Below are 19,630 nucleotides of genomic sequence, written 5' to 3'. Positions count from 1 at the left end.
AGGTTAGATTTTTACCAGTAAGGGTTTCAACGCAAATGTTTATGTATGTCAAAGAGTTTTTTTATTTTATATGCTAAATTAGCACTATTTTTTACATGTGTTAGTTTTTAACTGGCCTCTCTACATGGAATGTATAGTTAGTGGAAAAAGTGAACTTCTATTTTTCAATTATCAGCAAAACAGAAAAGTTCCTTCTGCTTATGACTACTATATTTTGTAACTTATTCACAGTGACACACTGTACAACAGCCCAACCATCCCAATATAAAGTTCATGCAAGCTCTGTTACTTGAAAACTGTTATAGTTACACCCTTCTGATGTGTGGTTAAATTGAACTGCATGGGGAGTACCCCATAGCCATTCTGCCGGCTTCTGTCAAAGGGTCATGACGAAAAAGTCTGACCAGCTCCTGATTGTGCTCTCAGACATGAGGGGTTTGACTTCTCTTAGGTGGTTGTTTTCCCTACTCTCTTTAGTCACTGCTGATTTAAAATGCACAGTAAAGGTAGGGAGGGTTTAATTTAGCTTTAGGCTGGGTTCACACCAGTGCGAACTGGATGTTGGTTTGAAATGGTGAATGGAGATGCTCTAGACCCCTGCTGTGAGTCGCTGTGTCACATTGAGCACTTCTAAACTGCCAGTAAAACACTGAGTGCTTTCGAAGAGCTTTTCAGGCGCTTTTAAAATCTTTCCATTCATTTCAATGGAGAGGGGTGTTTTTTCACTGTCCTGCCAGTGCACTGCCCTAGTGTGAAAGCGTCCATTGATTTTAATTGAAATAGGTTTTCGTGAGGTTTTCAGGTGCTTTTTTTTTTAGTGTGAGAAGGGGTCTAAATGTACACTTTAGTTTTAACCACTTGATGGCCAGCGACATAACAGTACGTTGATGGACATTAAGTGTTTATACTGGAATGATGCCTGCACTCATTCACCAAAAAAAGTTTCAAAAAGAAATAAAAACAGACAGTTTTTGACAATTCCTTTATTTAAAAAAACAAAAACAATGTCCCTGGTGTAGATCCATCGTCAATCATGACACCCGTGGCCTCAGCCGACCGAAAAAAATAAAGTAAAAGGCTTGGCTAATTTTGGTGTGCGGGGTTCCACTCCAAATCCACACCAGACCTAAAAGGACCCCCAGGCCATTTTTTTTTTCACAATTTATTTTTATTGCTAGTCATTTTTTATCTTTTTTTTAAATTCGGGAACCTTGCTGACAGCCAATGAGTGATCCATTGTTGAGGATGACTTCCCAGCCCGCTATCTAACAACCAGCTAATGTCAAAGGCACCGGGGAGCTCAAAAATCCACATCTGAACCGCATCTAAAACGCCGTTCAGCTGCTTTGGAAATTTGCAGTGACAACTGAGGGGAAATTTGCACCAGACATGTGTAAACTTAGTCTTAGTAAATTGCCTCTACTCTATCAGCAGTGAGGGAAAATGTGTTGCCTTTATCAACCCAGCACATCTCAGTGTGGCAGAAAGTGCCATAGTGCAGCGCCATGCTTACTTTTGCAAAATGATGCAAGTTTCATGGTAATGGCTGCTGTAGAGGATTGCCTTATTGTATTTACTGGCTTGTAAGTTTTACAAGTTTTAATATGCAATTGTGTATATTTCTACATGGGTAATACCGTACTAGAAATGAATAAGGCACCAATAGGTATCTATTCTGGTTCTAAATAAAAACAAAACAAAAAAAAAAACATTGATAGACAAGCATGGTTATGCTTCCAGAGTATCTATCATTGTAAAGAAGGGATGTAAAGTTTTTAGCATAAAATAATTATGGTAGTGTAAATGTTTTAAGAGCTAAAGTTCCACATTAGTATTTTTATTAAATATATTTACATTTTTAAATTGGGCTTTATTTTCTACAGTTATGCACAAATTACTGTATAGCTGTTAGTTTTAGTATATTTTACATATCAGTTATGGGCTAAATTTATTTATTTTTTTAATAAAAATTTCCAGGGTTCTACAGAAAATAACGCAAATCCTTTCCCAGTGCCTTCTTTGCCAAATGGTACTGCCAAGCCAACCAGACCTCAGCTGAAGTTTGAAGAAAAGTACGTCTATTGTATTTCTCAATATGCTTAGCTTATATACAGTGCACCCAGAAAGTATCCACAGCGCTTCACTTTTTCCACATTTTGTTATGTTACAGCTTTATTCCAAAATGGATTAAATTCAAAATGTTCCTCAAAATTCTACAAACAATACCCCATAATGACAATGAGAAAGAAGTTTGTTTGAAATCTTTGCAAAGATTTAATAAATGTAATAAATAAACTTCTTTCACATTGTCATTATGGGGTATTGTTTGTAGAATTTTGAGGAAAATAATCACTTTTGGAATAAGGCTGTAACTTAACAAAATGGGAAAAAAGTGAAGCGCTGTGAATACTTTCTGGCTGCACTATATGCCTACCTGTATTTCTTGTCTGAATCCTGGAGCGGGTGAGAGGTGTCCATCATTAAATATCTGTTTTTCACTTTAGGTTACATTCACCAGAACATTACATGAAGGAGGCCAAGAAGCTAAAACATAAAGCTGATGTCATGGTACGTTTTATTATGGATGTACAGTGCATCCGGAAAGTTTTCACAGCGCTTCACTTTTACCATATTTTGTCATGTTACAGCCTCATTCCAAAAGTGATTAAATGATTTTACTCACATTTTTACAAACATTACCCCATAATGACAACATGAAAAAAGTTTTTTGAAATCTTTGCAAATTTCATAAAAAATAAAAAAAGGAAAAAAATAATAATCACATGTACATAAGCATTCACAGCCTTTGCCAGGACACTCAAAATTGAGCTCAGGTGCATCCTATTTCCACTGCTCATCCTTAAGATGTTTCTGCAACTTGACTGGAGTCCACCTGTGGTAAATTCAGTTGATTGGACATGATTTGGAAAGGCACAGTGCATGTCTGAGCACAAACCAAGCCATGAAGTCCAAGGAATTGTCTGTAGACCACTGAGACAGGATTGTATCAAGGCACAGATCTGGGAAAGGGTACAGAAAAATTTCTGAAGCATTGAAGGTCCCAATGCGCACAGTGGCCTCCATCATCTGTAAATGGAAGAAGTTTGGAACCACCAGGACTCTTCCTATAGCGGGCCGCCCGGCCAAGCTGCGTGATCGGGGGAGAAAGGGCCTTAGGGAGGTGGCCAAGGACCCAATGGTCACTCTCCACAGAGAAATGCTGGAGCTCTGTCAGAGAGGAGAACCTTCCAGAAGAACAACCATCTCAGCAGCACTTCATCAATCAGGCCTGTATGGTGGAGTGGCCAGACGGAATCTACGCCTCAGTAAAAGGCACATCACAGCCCGCCTGGAGTTTGCCAAAAAAGCAGCTGAAGGACTGTCAGGCCATGAGAAACAAAATTCTCTGGTCTGATGAAACAAAGATTGAACTCTTTGGCCTGAATGGCAAGTGTCATGCCTGGAGGAAACCAGGCACCGCTCATCACCTAGCCAATACTATCCCTACAGTGAAGCTTGGTGGTGGCAGCATCATGCTATGGGGATGTTTTTCAGCAGCAGGAACTGGGAGACAAGTCAGAATCGAGGGAAAGATGAATGCAGCAATGTACAGAGACCACCCTTATGAAATCCTGCTTCAGAGCTCTCTGGACCTCAGACTGGGCGAAGGTTCATCTTCCAACAGGACAACGACCCTAAGCACACAGCCAAGGTAACAGGGTAGTTGCAACAGGACAATTCTGTGAATGTCCTTGAGTGGCCCAGACTTAAAACCGATTGACCATCTCTGGTGAGATCGGAAAATAGCTGTGCACCGATGATCCCCATCCAACCTGATGGAGCTTGAGAGGTCCTGCAAAGAAGAATGGGAGAAACTGCCCAAAAACAGGTGTGCCAAGCTTGTAGCATCACACTCAGACTTGAGGCTGTGATTGGTGCCAACGGTGCTTCACCAAAGTATTGAGCAAAGGCTGTGAATACTTAATGTGCATGGGATCTTTTCACTTTTTATTTTTAATAAATTTGCAAAGATTTCAAACAAACGTCTTTCACGTTATCATTATGGGGTATTGCTTGTAGAATTTTGATGAAAATAATCAATTGAATCCATTTTGGAATTAGGCTGTAACGTGAAATGTGGAAAAAGTGAAACGTTATGAATATTTTCTGGATGTACTGTATGTCTTTCTTTTAACTTCAAGGTTAAAGGACGTAAAGAGATGCATTTTGTAGCTTTGCTGGCAAATGTTAGGGTGCAGGATTGAAGGGGGGTGGCTGGCTGGGGATACTACATATACAAAAATAATTGTTTGAAATGCAGAATAGTGAAAAAAATTGAGTAACTCATGGATTAAACATGTTTATCTTGTAGTACCTTAGTCAGTTGAATTGTTGGACAAGGCCAATGTGTTAAAATGTGAATTGAAAATTTCCCTTTACAGTACACTGAGCAAGCCATCCACTCATATTTCTTCCTGTTTTCCTTCTCAAAGCTGTTGTGTTACATACATGGGTTTTGCCAATGTTTCCTGGCAGGCTGCTGGTTTTTACTGTTTGCATTCCAGTGAGAATGAATAACCACTCCCCTGCAGAAACTCCTAGCTATACGTTAATATGCCAGTGATGATTTATAACCACTTCACAAACTTATGCTCACGTCGCAGTGTATGGGCATTTTCGGTACTGTACTTGGCTCTAAGGACTAGACTGAGTGTATTTGAAAAAAATAAATAAAATAGGGGCCCTGCGCAAAAAGATAAAGTTGGGTGAATTCTGAAATCCTTTTCTATCAGCATCATTCCATAAATAAAGAAGTGTCCCGTTCAACCTATGCTAGCGGAGTCTCGCATTTGTTATCAGAGTGATGGTGTGCTATTGGAGCACTGTAATGTTGGTAGGTAATTTCAACCTACCATATTTGATGCCATGCAGCAATGGGAGATATGGGATGAGAGCTATGCTACTAAAATAGTGCAGTGTTATCAGATGGATTAACCAGAGTGAATGCAAGTTACTAAATAAGAATAGAATATTTCAATGAAAATATTTTTCTAAATCAAGCCATGCTGCTAGAAGGTTGTCATAGAACAATTGGCATTTCCTCAGAATCATACAGTGTTACAAAGACCAGCAAAAAAATGTCTTTGCACCCTTGCCCTCTCTTTATACTTTGTAGTAAGCTGAGCAGGGCATAGTTGTCGCATCATCCGTTTTCCTACTGCAGTGCTTTGAGCCAGTCAGTATTGTAAATGATATCGTAAATATTTGTGCTGTAAACTTGCTCTGGATCATCACAGGCTGTCATTTTCAATAGATAGAATTTGAATGAGTGAAATTAGTATATGATGCCCTTTCAATCAGCAAGATATCTGGCTCTCAGGTGTCTTCTATACAGGTAATGAGCTGAGAGTAGGAGCACTCTCAAAGGGAGTGTGCCTTGTCTCAGCATGTTACCTGTATAAGACATCTGTCCACAGAAGCAAGCAATCGGATAAATCTCTCCACCATGGCCAAGACCAAAGAGCTATCCAAGGATGTCTGGGACAAGATTGTAGACCTATACAAGGCTGGAATGGGCTACAAGACTATTGGCAAGCAGCTTGTTGAGAGAGTGACAACAGTTGGCATGATTATTAGCAAATGGAAGAAACACAAAATAGCTGTCAATCTCCCTCGGTCTGGGGATCCATGCAAGATCTCACCTCGTGGAGTTTCAATAATCATGAGAACGGGGAGGAATCAGCCCAGAACTACACAGGAGAATCTTGTCAATGTTCTCAAGACAGCTGGGACCATAGTCTCAAAGAAAACAATTGGTAACGCACTAGGCTGTGAAGGACTGAAATCCTGCAGCATCCGCAAGGTCCCCCTGCTCAAGAAAAAACATGTACAGGCCTGTCCTGAAGTTTGCGATTGAACATCTGAATGATTCAAAGGAGAACTGGGTGAAAGTGTTGTGGACCAAAAAGACCAAAATCAAGCTCTTTGGCCTCAACTCGCCATGTTTGGAGGAGGCGGAATGTTGCCTATGACCCCCAGAACAACACCCCCACCGTCAAACATGGAGGCGGAAACATTATGCTTTGGGTGTGTTTTTCTACTAAGGGGACAGGACAACTTCACCACAACAAAGGATAATAGACAGGGGGGCCATGTACCGTCAAATCTTGGGTGAGACCCTCCTTCCCTCAGCCAGAGCATTGAAAATGGGTCGTGGATGGGTATTCCACTTTAATGACTTGGAGAGGATCTGCAAAGAGGAGTGGGACAAAATACCTCCTAAGATGTGTACAAACCCGGTGGTCAACTACAAGAAACGTCTGACCTCTGTGATTGCTAACAAGGGTTTTGCCACCAAGTACTAAGTCCTGTTTTGCGAAGGGGTCAAATACTTTTTTCACTCATTAAAATGCAAATCAATTTATAACTTTTTATAACTTTTTTTTTTTTTTTTTAAAGGCGTTTTTCTGGAAAAAAAAATTTTTGTTATTCTGTCTCACTGTTAAAATAAACCTACCATTAAAATTATAGACTGATCATTTATATGTCAGTGGACAAACGTACAAAGTCAGCAGGGGCTCAAATACTTTTTTTTACCCTCACTTCTACATCAGACTTTTGATCCATGTTTGGGCAGGCTGATTGACCATTGGTCGACTTGGGTACAACCAGCCTGTCAGATTTTTGCCATGTGATTGCTGCTAGCGACTGTAGCCACCAGCAGTAATCGTGTTTTGCCATCTGGGAAGGTTGCCTACCCCCACCACCCCTGGGCAAAGGAAAGAGAATCAAAGTTAAAATGGGGTACTTTCACTTGAGATTACACTTTGTCAACACACAGGACCTAATTTTAATGTAATTGATTTATCTTTTCTATGCTTGTGCTTTAGTCGGACAAGATTGGAAAGTCGTTCAATTACCTAGATGCAGCCATGTTTTTCATTGAGTGCGGGATTGCAATGGAAGCTGATGTTAATGCACCAAAGCCTGCCTACACGATGTTTGCTGAAACAGTTGATCTTATTAAGTAAGTAACCCTGAACTATGGTTCGTTATGCCTGTGCTGTCCTACCTTCTCCCAACTGAAAGTTCACTTTTGACAATTTTGTGTGGCTACCAGCTGTCAATGAATGCTGATTCACACTGGTGGGATTTTCTGATGCAACGTGAGTTACATAGAATCGCATGTTAAGGGAGATCACATTTTTAATAATGCCCATTCATATTAATGCAACTCTGTGTGCTGCGATTTGGAAAAGGGTACTTGTGCTACTTTAGTGTGATTTGGCTTCAAAGAATATGCTAACCACATCCAAAGTCGCACTACATAATTGCACTAAAAATCATCCCAAAGATCACATCTCAATAGTGTGATCGCTTTAGTCCCTAATAACAGTGGTGAAAACGGCATCAGGAGCCACGCTAAATGGTTCTCAATGTCACACACAAGCTGACAGCTTCATTGAGGAAAAAATGTTTTTTGCAGCTGCAACCACAACCTTTTAAATTGCAGTGTACTCCTAGACCATCACCTACTGTAATGGTCTAAGAAAATGTTCCTTTTTTTTTTTTTTTTTTTTTAATGTTATAATTGTATCAACTGATTTATTCAAAGTCATATTAGCAGATGCATACACTGCTAAACCAGGCCTGGACATCTAGGTTTAAGTGACCTCTGGGGAAAAAAGGGCCATTACATGTATCTTAAAATGCTGTTAAACCCCAAAACAAAATTGTAATGTGTTGCAGCTTACCAGTGCTTAGATGTGGTGGCTACGTTCCTTTTCCTTTTTAAGTTTAATATTTCTTTGTTAAAAGAGGATATTAAGGATACAGGGTAATATGGAGGTTCATATGAAAATGACTAACAGCACCTGAGCCCAAGGATTTGCTTTTTATGAAAGAGAAACATGAGGGAGATATTTACTTATAACGGTCAGAGATTAACGTATAGAATTCTAATGTTTCATGTTCACTAGCAAATATAAGAAAGCGTAGAAGCAGGAGAAATAACAAAAGGAGTGGAGGGTGAAAACGTGACGTAAAGGGAGGGAAGAGGATGAAAGTTGGAGTGGGGGTATAGAGTGAGTAGAGCTCCAGTCAGGGCCAGTCATATAAGTATCAAAGGTACACTGGGGGAACGATGTCATCATCAAATGTTAAATAGTAACAGTACAGTCAAAGGGGTTGTAAACCCTTGTGTTTTTTCACCTTAATGCATCCTATGCATTAAGGTGAAAAAACTTCTGACAGTGACTGGCCCCCCAGCCCCCGCGTTTTATGCACCTGAGCCGTTCGTTCCTTCGGCAGAGACGTGCTCACCACCTCTGCTCGGGGTTCTCGGCTCTTGATTGGATAGATTGTTAGCGCAGCCATTGGCTCCCACTGCTGCCACTCAGATCCAATGTTGCAGGGGCGGGGCCAATTCCGGCATTCTTTGTCTATGCACGCAAATGCTAGACCAGGAAGCACACCCACAAGGTAATCCCCAGGGAGAGCATTTCTCCCAGGGGGTTTACTGATGTGAGGAGATGCCGTAAGCGCTGCTGGGGGACCCCAGAAGACGAGGTTTGGGGCCACACTGCAAAACGAACTGCACAGTGGAGGTAAGTATAATATGTTGTGTTTTTTTTGTTTTTTTTTAAACAAAGGTTTATAATCACTTTAAGGTTTTGCAAGCAAACGGTCCAGGCCAAACAGTATTTTCTGAGGATACGTTTGTGCATGAAAAAATTATTTCCATTTTGTACTGATAGTTCAATGTATTAACAGTATCTACCAGACTAGGAGATATGGGTGAGTTCCATACCCTAAGGATAACCAACTTGTCTTCTAGAAATAGATGAATAAGGATGATTCTAAAGTTGAGAGGCAATCACTTTAGGCCTAACTGTGGTAAGCGGAGCGCGAGATTGGGTAATATTTGTACCCCAACAATGTTGGAGGTTATACAGGAGTAGTTTTCTTTTTTGGGCTTTTACCCCTTTATTTCACTCTTTGACCCAGCCAGCCACACTTCCTGTCTTGCGGTGTCTGAATTCTGAATGAAGTAGTAAAGACCCCTTTGGACAGCAGTATTGCCTGTCTGGGGAGAGGGTAGTTTTAAGTAGTCTTTATTTTGATTTTCACAAACCTTTAGCTTGTAAAGAACAGAAAAAGAAAGCCAAAATGGGCATAAGTTCAAAAATTACAAAGAAAACAAAAAACTTGAAACTGGCAATTAAAGCTTATCGGTACATCCATCCACAAATATACATATTTATGTACACTCATATACCTTTGTATTACCAATCAAGATCTATGAGCCAATTTGTAAAACCAGAACATGAATGAGGACAAGGAAGGGCAAGGGTAGACGAGGGGGTAGGGGAAGAAAAGAGAAGGGAGAGAAGAAGAAAAGGGGGAGCAGAGCAAACATAACAGTAATAAAGGAACAAAAATAAATAATACGTAAATAAATAAGTACCACAACAAAAACAAAAATCTAAACTAACAGCGCTATAACTGAGAGAATAAATTATAATTTCATAAATATTCCATGGCTCTGAGCAAGTCTGCCCCAATATTTAATAAAACTAAGATAAAGTTGTTTCCCGACTATAGAGATGTAGAGGACCCGGAGGCCAGTGGCTGTGGGGTCTTTTAGGCACTGGAAGTGTAATGTATCCAGGTGGCCCAAATCCCATAGAACTTTTCATGTCGGCCCTTACACGTTGCCATCCACTTCTCCGCAACCATAATGCCTACTAAGCAGATTCATTCAACTCGCACAGGAACATGAGCTGTTTTCCAGTGAACAGGGATCAAACGCTTAGCTGCATTCAAAAGATTAGGTAGAACTTGGGTTAATGGCTGAGTGGGTCGTTTTTAGACTAATTAGATGGACTTGACTAACATAAGGAAGCTGAACTCCAGCTAAGCAGTTACAGCAAAAATACTTGCAAAAATACAGTCAATGGAAAAAGGGCAATAGGCTTGTTCTTTTTTCAATATGACTACATAACACCCCTAGAAGTCTCTTTAATTTTCCTTTATACTTCACAGGTTTATTATGAAGTTGAAGAACTTCTCAGATAGTTCAGCACCCGCACATGAAAAAGCTTTTGCAGTTATATGGTAAGTGGCTGACAAGCAATGATGTCTACTTTTTGATGATTATGAACATTTTTCCCTGCATGTCATACCAGACTAGTCTGATTTCCTTTAAACTTGCTTAAATTATTTTTCTGTTACCCCTAGTATGCGTTGCCAGTCCGTTCTCTACATGGCGATGTTTCGCTACAAAAAAGATACTGCATTAAAGTATTCCCGCACTCTTGGGGAGCACTTCAAGGTAAAACACCTATACATGTTATGGCTAATGGTTTTTTTCTTTATAGCTCTAGCCATGAAAACCTAATAGCATTTTGTTGGCTATACTTCTACTCTTTTGGATGACAATTTTTTCACAAGCTATATAGATTGCTAAAAGTGCATTTTGATGCCCCATCAAATACAACAAAGTGTGTGGCAGATGTTTAGCACAATCATAAACATGTACAGGAGAAAATGGTTGAACTTTTATAAAGCATATGGCTACACACTGTGCCTGTCTTTATTTTCATTACCGTATGTACTTCTTACCTATACAGTACCATTCACAAGCAGATGCACTGAATCTTGTAGTATGTATGAACAATACTGTGTTATTTGTTTTTAGTTGTATCATTGACGAGGCAATTGACGTGATGGGATACAATGCGTATTGTGATGAACATTGATGATTGTTCCTTGCTGTAATACCTGTAAAAGCTCAAAAGTTTTTTTTGACTGTGAAAAAAAGTGCTTTTTGACAAAACATCTGCCAGTAGAGTATTTCAAATACACTTAAGCCATCCTGATCTCAGGGGTTCTTATTATAGTTTGTTATAGTCTATTAGTATTTAAGGAAGAAATCACAATCAGTCTCCCATGTATAAATTATCAGGTCTCGCAATTTATGTGGACTTTAGACTCCTAAACAATCAAATTAGAATCCAAGAACAAAATTGAGTTGGCCTGAGCGCTGCTCAGGGATTAAAAACAAGCTTTGTAATCTATGAATGAATACAAAGCTTCCTCTGGCTGAGGCAGGCAGACAATGTCATCTCTGCCTCATGCAGTCAATGGAAGATCTGTATTCGTTCATAAAATACAAAGCTTGCTGTGAATGGTACAGGCCTTTAGTAGTAGTCAACTGCAGGGGGCTATACCAGTATAGGGCCGTGGTCCACCCCTATGGTACAAAGTCCCTGAAGACCCCTTTGGGAGTATGCCCACTGATAAAGGCAAAGCCTGGACTTTATATGTCTAGGTAAGACAGGGTCACCCTGTATGCTTTTGACCACTTATGTTAAGTCTGGGGTTATATTTGAATTGTATTAATTACAGTGCAAACTTTTCACATTTGGCACTTAAAATCACCATTCAGAGTTTAGTCTCAAGTAGATGGGCAGGTGCTACATCACACTATAGGTCGCACATTTTACCACTACTTCCGCCTAGAGCCCTTCTATGGTACTTGGGCATGTCCTCCCACCCTTTTCACCACAAGGATTCATTACAGGGCCATTTACTGGGTTGCTGCATTCTCCTTCTGGAGACGTTTACCTTCTATTTCGCACCCTACTTCCTGAATACCTTCACACATAGCTATGGCGGAGGCCAGGCAAAAGGGAGCCTTTTGTAAAACCACGGGCTAATATTCCCTCTGCTGAAGGCCTGCACAGCACTCAATCTCATGCCCTGTACACACGACCGGACTTTCCGGCAGAAAAGGTCAGACGGAATCATTCTGTCGGACATTCCGATTGTGTGTGGGCTTCATCTGACTTTTTCTTTCTAAAATTTTGACCGACCTAGAAATAGAACATGTTTCAAATTTTTACACTGGAACCAGTTCCTATTGAGAAAACCGCTCGTCTTTATGCTGTTCCGATGGACCAAAAACAATGCGAGGGCAGCTATTGGCTACTGGCTATTGAACTTCCTTTTTCTAGTCCTGTCATACATCATCACATTCTAAACGATCGGGCTTTGGTGTGATCATTTGTAGGCAAGTCCGTTTCGGCAGAACTCCGTCGGAACTCCATCAAAAAGTCCTTCGGAGTTCAGTCCGACGAGGTTCGCTCGTGTGTACGCGGCATTAGAGTTATGTACCCTTTGCACTGGAGCAGGATCAGACTCTTAACACCAGTCTCTGCATCTGATTCTGGTGCAGCAAGCAGCCTACCTAACAAAAGCAGAATTTTTGCCATTTATGTCACAATTCCTCTGCCCCACCAGAACACCAGCGGTCACAACCAATAGCTGCGAGCGCTGATTGGATGCAAGTCAGCTGCTGGTTTTCCAGCACACCCTTTCAACAGAAGCCAGGCTGCTGCACACACTGGCTGCATGTAGTCCAGTTTTTGTTGAACTGGCTGATATCTGGCCAGTGTGTACCAGGTTGACTTCTCCTGCAAAGTAGCCTTTTGGTTGCGATGAGGTCGTTAGAGGTGCCTTGAGTTGGCGGTTCTCTTGTGCCCTTCCTCATACTTTACAAAGAGAAGGTTATCTTACACCAAAAGGCCATATAAATAAATATATATATATAATATCATCGCGCTAGGTGCTGACAATACTGATCTTTAAAAAAAACATACGAGTCCTTTATGCCGCGTACACACGATCAAACAATCCGGTGGAAAAGTCTGGCAGACAAAATCCCCCCGTGTGTGGGCTCCGGTGGACTTTTTTTTTTTTTTTTTTTTTTACCCAAAAGTCCGGCAGACTGAGAAAGTATTTTTGCACCAAAATATGTCCGCCGGACAATATGGCCGCGTGTGTGCTAGTCCGCCGTACTTTTGAAATGAACGGACTTTTCCCGCACGGAGAAAAGTCCTTTCATTTTGAGCGCGGCTCCAGGTAGCCGGGACCAGCGAATGAAGCGTCGCTGGCCCCCGTGGTACCTGGTATGGACTTAAATGGGAAGCCCTACGCCGAAAAAACGGCATGGGGGTCCCCCCCAGGTCCATATCAGACCCTTATCCAAGCACGCAACCCGGCCGGTCAGGAAAGGGGGTGGGGACGAGCGAGCGCACCCCCCCCCCCCTCCTGAGCCGTACCAGGCCGAATGCCCTCAACATGTGGGAGTGCTTTGGGGAAGGGGGAGCCACGCGGCCCCCCACCCAAAGCACCTTGTCCCCATGTTGATGAGGACAATGGTCTCTTCCCGACAACCCTGGCCATTGGTTGTCGGGGTCTGCGGGGGGCTTATCGGAAACCCCTTTAATAAGGGGGCCCCTGGGTCCCGGCCCCCCCACCCTATGTGAATGAGTATGGGGTACAATGTACCCCTACCCATTCACCTGTGAAAAAAATGTAAAAAAAAACACAACCCAAGGGTTAAAAATAGTTTATTGCACAGCTTCGGGGGTCTTCTCGCCGGACTCCTCCGCTATCTTCTGCAAGCTCTTTTACTAGCGGAGGATCCCGGCTTTCTTCTTCGGCGTCGCCTTCTTCTTCCGACTTCGGGGGTCTTGTCCCCCTCTTCGGTTCTTCTTGCCGGGCCTCCGTGCCTTCTAGCTCTTTTACAAGCGGTGGCCCGGTCTTCTATCCCCGCTGTCTTCGCCGCCTTCTGTTCTTCTCGTCTTCTCTTCTTGAGCTGTTGACTCATCGCTGTCTCTGGCCAGCGACAGGCACACGGCATGCGGCGACTTATCCCTAGTCTGCCGGAAAAGTTTGCTCGTTCGGACAGTCCGGCGGACTTTATGGTGGTTTGTCTGCCAGACTAAGTCCGCCGGATAGTCTGATCGTGTGTACACGGCATTACAGTTCCAACATTTTTGGTGTTCACAAGTGCTTGTGCTCAAGGTAAATAACAAGTGCTCCATGTGACTTGTGCTCAGACCAGGTGCCCCATATAGATGTACACTCACCCCTAGGTGTTAACCAACTATCTCTAGTGGGTCAAATGTGCAGGTGGGGAAACCCCTGGATAAAATCCTTTGGCAGCAAAAAAGCTCAAATGCTGGATATGTCCTCACATGGATGAAATGGAAATAACAAGAGAAGATCTCATCGCTTAAAACTGTTTAGAATTTATTGGATAAAACAAATAAGAATTACACTCACATGTAATGGTGTCTAATAATCCTGGCACCTGGTGTGTACGGTATGTTCTTTGTAAACAGGGAACTCTGCCCACAATCTGCTGAATACCGCCACTCGTGGTTCGGCTTGGTTCTTGGAAATTGTGTGGGCAGACGTGTCGTGGTGTTTTATCGAATAAATTCTAAACAGTTTTACGTGATGAGATCTTTTCTTATTTCAATTTCATCCATTTGAATAATGTGATTAGTTCAGGCATGTTCGGATCCTGTTCTGAGCCACCCCATCAGAAAGCTGTCACTGCATACCTCCAATCATTAGCTGCCGAGGCATTACCCACCGCCACGCGTATGCAAAACTGGGTTCGGAGTAGGATCTCAATACACCTGCGCTAATCCCTCTATGTGACCTATAGTATTAAATTGACGTGTGTGTGTGTGCTTGGAATTATTAGAATTATTAGAGTATTGTGTTAAAATTGTGAGACTTGCCACAGACCTAACTAATTGCAGTGTTTTTTCCCCACCAGAGTTCATCCAGAGCTGCTCAAGCACCGTCTCCGTGTGTTGCTAGGTGAGCTTCATTTTTTATTTATCAAAATGTAAATTTAAAAAATACCAAATGCTACAGTAAACAAAAACACATGTCCATATTGCCAGCAGTGTGGTCAAGTAGAAACCTCATTTGTGACATATATGATGTCCCTGGCTGCATCCGGTGGGACTATCTCCTAAACTGCATGTTTAGGAAATATTCATTGTACCTACAGGTAAGCCTTATTATAGCCTTACCCGTTGGTACAACTAAGTAAAAAGACTTTACTACCACTTTAAATAGGACAGGTAGCATTTTTGTCCATTTATGCACATTATATGGCTTACTTTACATTAATGGTAAATACACATTTTAAAACATTTACACCGAATCTTTATACTATATGTTTCAAAGCACATGAATGCATCTTTAAACATACATGCCTGCAGTAATGTACATCAAGAATGCATGTACGTGTGAGAGGTCCTAACCTCTCGATTTATACTGTTCCCTTTATTCACCTAATGTAATAGATGTAATCTCACGTTTACATTTTACATTTAGTTATTATGCACTGGATATTTCAGGCCTGTTGCACCTCATTAATTATATCATGTAAAACAATAAGCAAATATCTGTGGGATCATTGACTACTGGAAAAAGAGAAATTTCCAATTTCTTTGGTCATCTGTGATCTTGAATTTGAAGTAATAGGAACACAAAAACTGATGGAGCAGTGTATAGCAGATTTCAGATTTTCACAGGTATAGTGAATATTGGATCTAGCCATTCTGCATTTAGGCTTAAAACAGCTCTTGCATAGGAGGCATAATAGCCCACCTGTGGACATTCAGTCAGCTTGCTAAGCTTACTAGACCAATAATTCTGCATTTGCACTGCTGTGAGCACAATACAGAACTTATATGGGTTGCATTACATTTTTCTATTTTAATAAAATTGAGATGGATAAGATTGCAGTGATGACTGAGCTACAACCATCTTCTTTGCTGTGTCACTCATGTATTATCATCCAACATTGCTGCAGCTTTGGAGCTCTTTAACAAAGTATAAAGTGGAAGAGTGGTGAATTTTGCTTATCCTTTTTCCATTTTGGCTAGTTTAAAAGTCCTGTGTCCTGAAACATTAACACTTTCAGCCCTGCCTGCACTGTGAGCTGGCTGTGGTAATGCTTGGTGTGAAATTATCACACAAGTGAATGGTAGCAGTAGTACAGCAGGTCCTAAAGTTATTATACATCTATTTCCAATGATCACTGCTCGTTGGGTGGGGGTTTTGTTTTATACTGTGTTTTAAGCTGTTGATTAATGGGCTCTACAATATCTCATTTGTGCTAGAAGTTCTGGTACACCGTCTCCAATGTCCCCGACACCTTCTCCTGCCAGCTCTGGAGGATCTCAGCCAGGATCCAACAACAGTGGGAGCCAGAGCAACTCAGTTACCATCCCTCAGATGATACATCACATAGCATCATCTTATGTCAACATCACCTCCTACATCCTCTATGCTTATGACATATGGGAACAAGCTGATTTGCTAGCAAAGAAAAACAAAGGTTTGTCATAGATTTTAATGTCTGTATATAGATGACAAAATCTCTATGGTTACATGTTACATCTGTTTACTACACCGTAATTCTCTTGTAAACTTCTGGGATTCTAAATCAAAAACCTGTTTTGGAAATTTAAAGTTATAGACCTGTTAAATGTTTTCATTGCAAATCTATGTACACTAGAACATAATAATATGTCATTTTATCCAAGCATCCAACAGAGCTGCAGTATGCAAGTACATCAAACTTTTTGTTGACTTGAGGTGAAAGACACTCTTAAAGTGGTTGTAAACCCTTACAAACCACTTTGACCTACAGGTAAGCCTAGATTAAGGCTTACCTGTAGGTCCAAGAAATATCTCCTAAACCTATAGTTTAGGAGATATTTACCTGAAGGCAGGGGCACTGGGCAAGCCGCAGATCGCGGCGATATGCCGCGTGTGACGGCTCCCGTGCGCGTGACAGGGGGCAGCTGTGACTTCGCTGGCTCCTGTGTCAGGTAAGTGACACATAATGGACTATTATGCGATGCATAGTAGTCCATTATTCTTTACCTTTGCAGGGAATCAGAGGAAGTAAACCCATCTGGGTTTACTTCCTCTTTAAAAGACTAATTGCCCAGAAGCTGTAATCAGTGTTGCATGTTAATTGTTCAACTGTCACTGTTCAACTACCAGAGACATTTTTCATGTGTTTGCACATGTTAAATGCACATTTTTGGACTAAAGGTTAGTTAACCACTTCCCGACCAGCGCACGGCGATGTACGTCGACAGAATGGCACGGGCAGGCATATTGGCGTACAGGTATGTCCAATATTCAATGCCGCCCTGCCATCGGGAGCGTGCCGCCGGCGGCGCGCACCCGCGCTGGTCGGGACCCCCGTGAGTCCGGTCGCGGGACCCGCGGACTCAATCGCCGCGGGCATCCCCGCGATCGTCTCACGGAGCGGCCGAATGGAGGAAATGCCGAGTAAACAGCATTTCTCCATTCTGCCTAGAAACTAGTGACGCTGATCTCTGCTCCATGTGATTGAAGCAGAGATCAGTGTTCACTAAATGAAAGCCCAACCCCCCCCACAGTTAGTAACACACCCCTAGGAACACTTAACCCCTACACTGCCACCCCCTGGTTAACCCCTTCACTGCCAGTGTCATTTACACAGGAATCACTGCATTTATATAGCAGTGATTACTGTATAAATGACAATGGTCCCAAAAATGTGTCAAAAATGTCCGATGGGTTCCCCACAATGTCGCAGTCACAATAAAAATCGCTGATCACCGCCATTACTAGTAAAAAAAAAAAAATTTTTTTTTTATTAATAAAAATGCTATAAAACTACCCCTATTTTGTAAACGCTATAACTTTTGCGCAAACCAATCAATAATCGCTTATTGCGATTTTTTTTTTTTACCAAAAATATGTAGAAGAATACGTATCGGCCTAAACTGAGGGAAAAAAATGTTTTTTTATATATTTTTGGGGGATATTTATTATAACAAAAAGTAAAAAATAATGCGTTTTTTTTTCAAAATTGTCGCTCTATTTTTGTTTATAGCGCAAAAAATAAAAACCGCAGGGGTGATCAAATACCACCAAAAGAAAGCTCTATTTGTGGGAAAAAAAGGACATCAATTTTGTTTGGGAGCCACGTCGCACGACCGCGCAAATGTCAGTTAAAGCGACGCAGTGCCGAATCGCAAAAAGTGGTCTGGTCTTTGACCAGCAAATTGGTCCGGTCTGAAAGTGGTTAAACCCCCCCCCCCCCCCCAAACAGTACTTTTTTTTTTGTTAAAGCACAGATGCAAGAGAATAAAATAGCGGAAGTAGAAATTTTTGATGCCAGATGTTAATCGAACACAAATGTTCACTAAAAAATAGACATGTACACAGTGAAATATTTTGTTTCGGAATTTCGTTTTCGTCCGAAAAATTAATTTATTTAGTTACTCCCGAAATTCTTTTTTATTTTGTTTCCTTAAATGCATTTGACCGAAAATCCAAAATAATTAAGATTGAGTCTGTCGAAATGTTCTAAGAAGATGACACGGAGCAGCTAAACTGTAGGACGCCGCAATCGTATATCACAGGCTTTATATGCTTGGATAAATGGTGCCCGAGCCTTGCAAGGAAGACTCGAGATCCTGTGAGGTTTGCGTGTAATGTGGTCTCTGGGCACTGGACCCTGCGAAGTGGATATTACAGCACTAAGGCATTTCTGCAGGGTGCTGTACAGGTCCAAGGGAGTGGACCCTAAACATGAAAAGGGTACCCAGTCCTTGAAGGTCCTGAAGTGACATGAACCCGCCGTGATGGGTGAAGTTTGAGCTCTTCTTTTCTAAGCTGCCCTGCGTTTGGACGGGTAAGGGAAACCCCTTTATTTTAATATTGTGGGGTGTCCCAGTGATTGTAACAATCAGTCAAGCAAGCTAGAGGCTGGACACCTGTGTGCGGTGACCCTACGGGGGAGTTTTGGACTAGCTGTGGGTGTTTGCAAAGTGTATCTTTTTTTTACTTGTGTCTGGGTATTTCTTTACCTGTATGATGGGACACAATGGTGCGCCATTTCGACTTGGTTTACCATGGCGCACAAGCATTTGCAAGAGTGCCGCTGTACTCGGCAGCAGTTTGGCGGCCATGGCGCACATGCATTCGCAAAAGCGCCCCTGGACTTAGTAGTTTAGTGGCCATGGAGCACATGGCTTCGCCGCACATGCGCAGTAGCCTTTATCTGGGCTCACGAAGATTCGTGTGAATACAGCCACGCCCGTTCGCTGGGACCACAGAACGTTCCGGTGCACAGCCAGCTTACTTAGGCTGTATATGCCAAGCACACGTGCTTCCAGAAGGCAGCTGTGGGACACAGAGCAGACTCTGAACAGGCACTTGCAGCGGTTCATCTCTCCTTACCCGGGTCACGTGAGTCACAAAGTGTCACTTGGCAGGCTAAGGCGCTTAGCAGGATTCTTGGATAGGGGCTTGGTGAGCCCTATTAAAATGTCTCCCTTTTGAGGTGTTTTAATACTGCACCCAGGTGCTCTTTTTGTGGCTAGTAAATGTCTTCAAAAAAGAGCGGGACTAACACTACAGGGAAGGGCACACCTATGTCAACAGTAGTTCCTGATGAACCTAGTGATATCCCTAGTGTTGTATCCCCTGAAGGACCAGAGTCTTCTGGGCAATCTGGGCCACTGCGCCTATCTGGGATTGTGCCTACAGTCACTGCTACTGCTTCACCCTTTATCACTAAGGATGAACTGTCCTCAGCCCTAGCCGGGTTAGAACACAGGATTGCTGGCATGATTGCCTCCATTCCGCGGGGGGGGGGGGGGGGCAAGAAGCGTGACAGATCCCCCTCCGTGGAGCCTCCTAGTTTGGAGAAGGAATGGGATGAGAATGGGGAAGAGGGGAGGTC

The 19,630-nt window shown here is 42.1% G+C and overlaps 1 protein-coding gene across 5 annotated transcripts in view; it reads left to right on the top strand.

Annotated features, from left to right (window-relative positions):
- The window catches only part of AFF1 (ALF transcription elongation factor 1), a 204,314-nt gene that overhangs the window by 172,704 nt on the left and 11,980 nt on the right, over window positions 1-19,630 (top strand). For 4 of the 5 annotated variants that reach the window (XM_077476365.1, XM_077476368.1, XM_077476369.1 and 1 more), the window contains 7 exons: window positions 1,978-2,072; window positions 2,505-2,568; window positions 6,891-7,027; window positions 10,045-10,116; window positions 10,240-10,333; window positions 14,639-14,682; window positions 15,999-16,216. In XM_077476365.1, the coding sequence (XP_077332491.1) occupies window positions 1,978-2,072; window positions 2,505-2,568; window positions 6,891-7,027; window positions 10,045-10,116; window positions 10,240-10,333; window positions 14,639-14,682; window positions 15,999-16,216 (724 nt within the window). The remainder of the gene's footprint in view (window positions 1-1,977; window positions 2,073-2,504; window positions 2,569-6,890; window positions 7,028-10,044; window positions 10,117-10,239; window positions 10,334-14,638; window positions 14,683-15,998; window positions 16,217-19,630) is intronic. The other variant, XM_077476366.1, reaches the window with a different exon arrangement.

This window comes from Lithobates pipiens, unplaced genomic scaffold (assembly GCF_037356315.1).
Source record: "Lithobates pipiens isolate NorthernLeopardFrog02 unplaced genomic scaffold, aLitPip1_a1.2 Scaffold_13, whole genome shotgun sequence".
NCBI lineage: Eukaryota > Metazoa > Chordata > Amphibia > Anura > Ranidae > Lithobates > Lithobates pipiens.
Note: the sequence above shows the minus strand (reverse complement) of the source record. Positions and strands in the feature narration are given on the sequence as shown.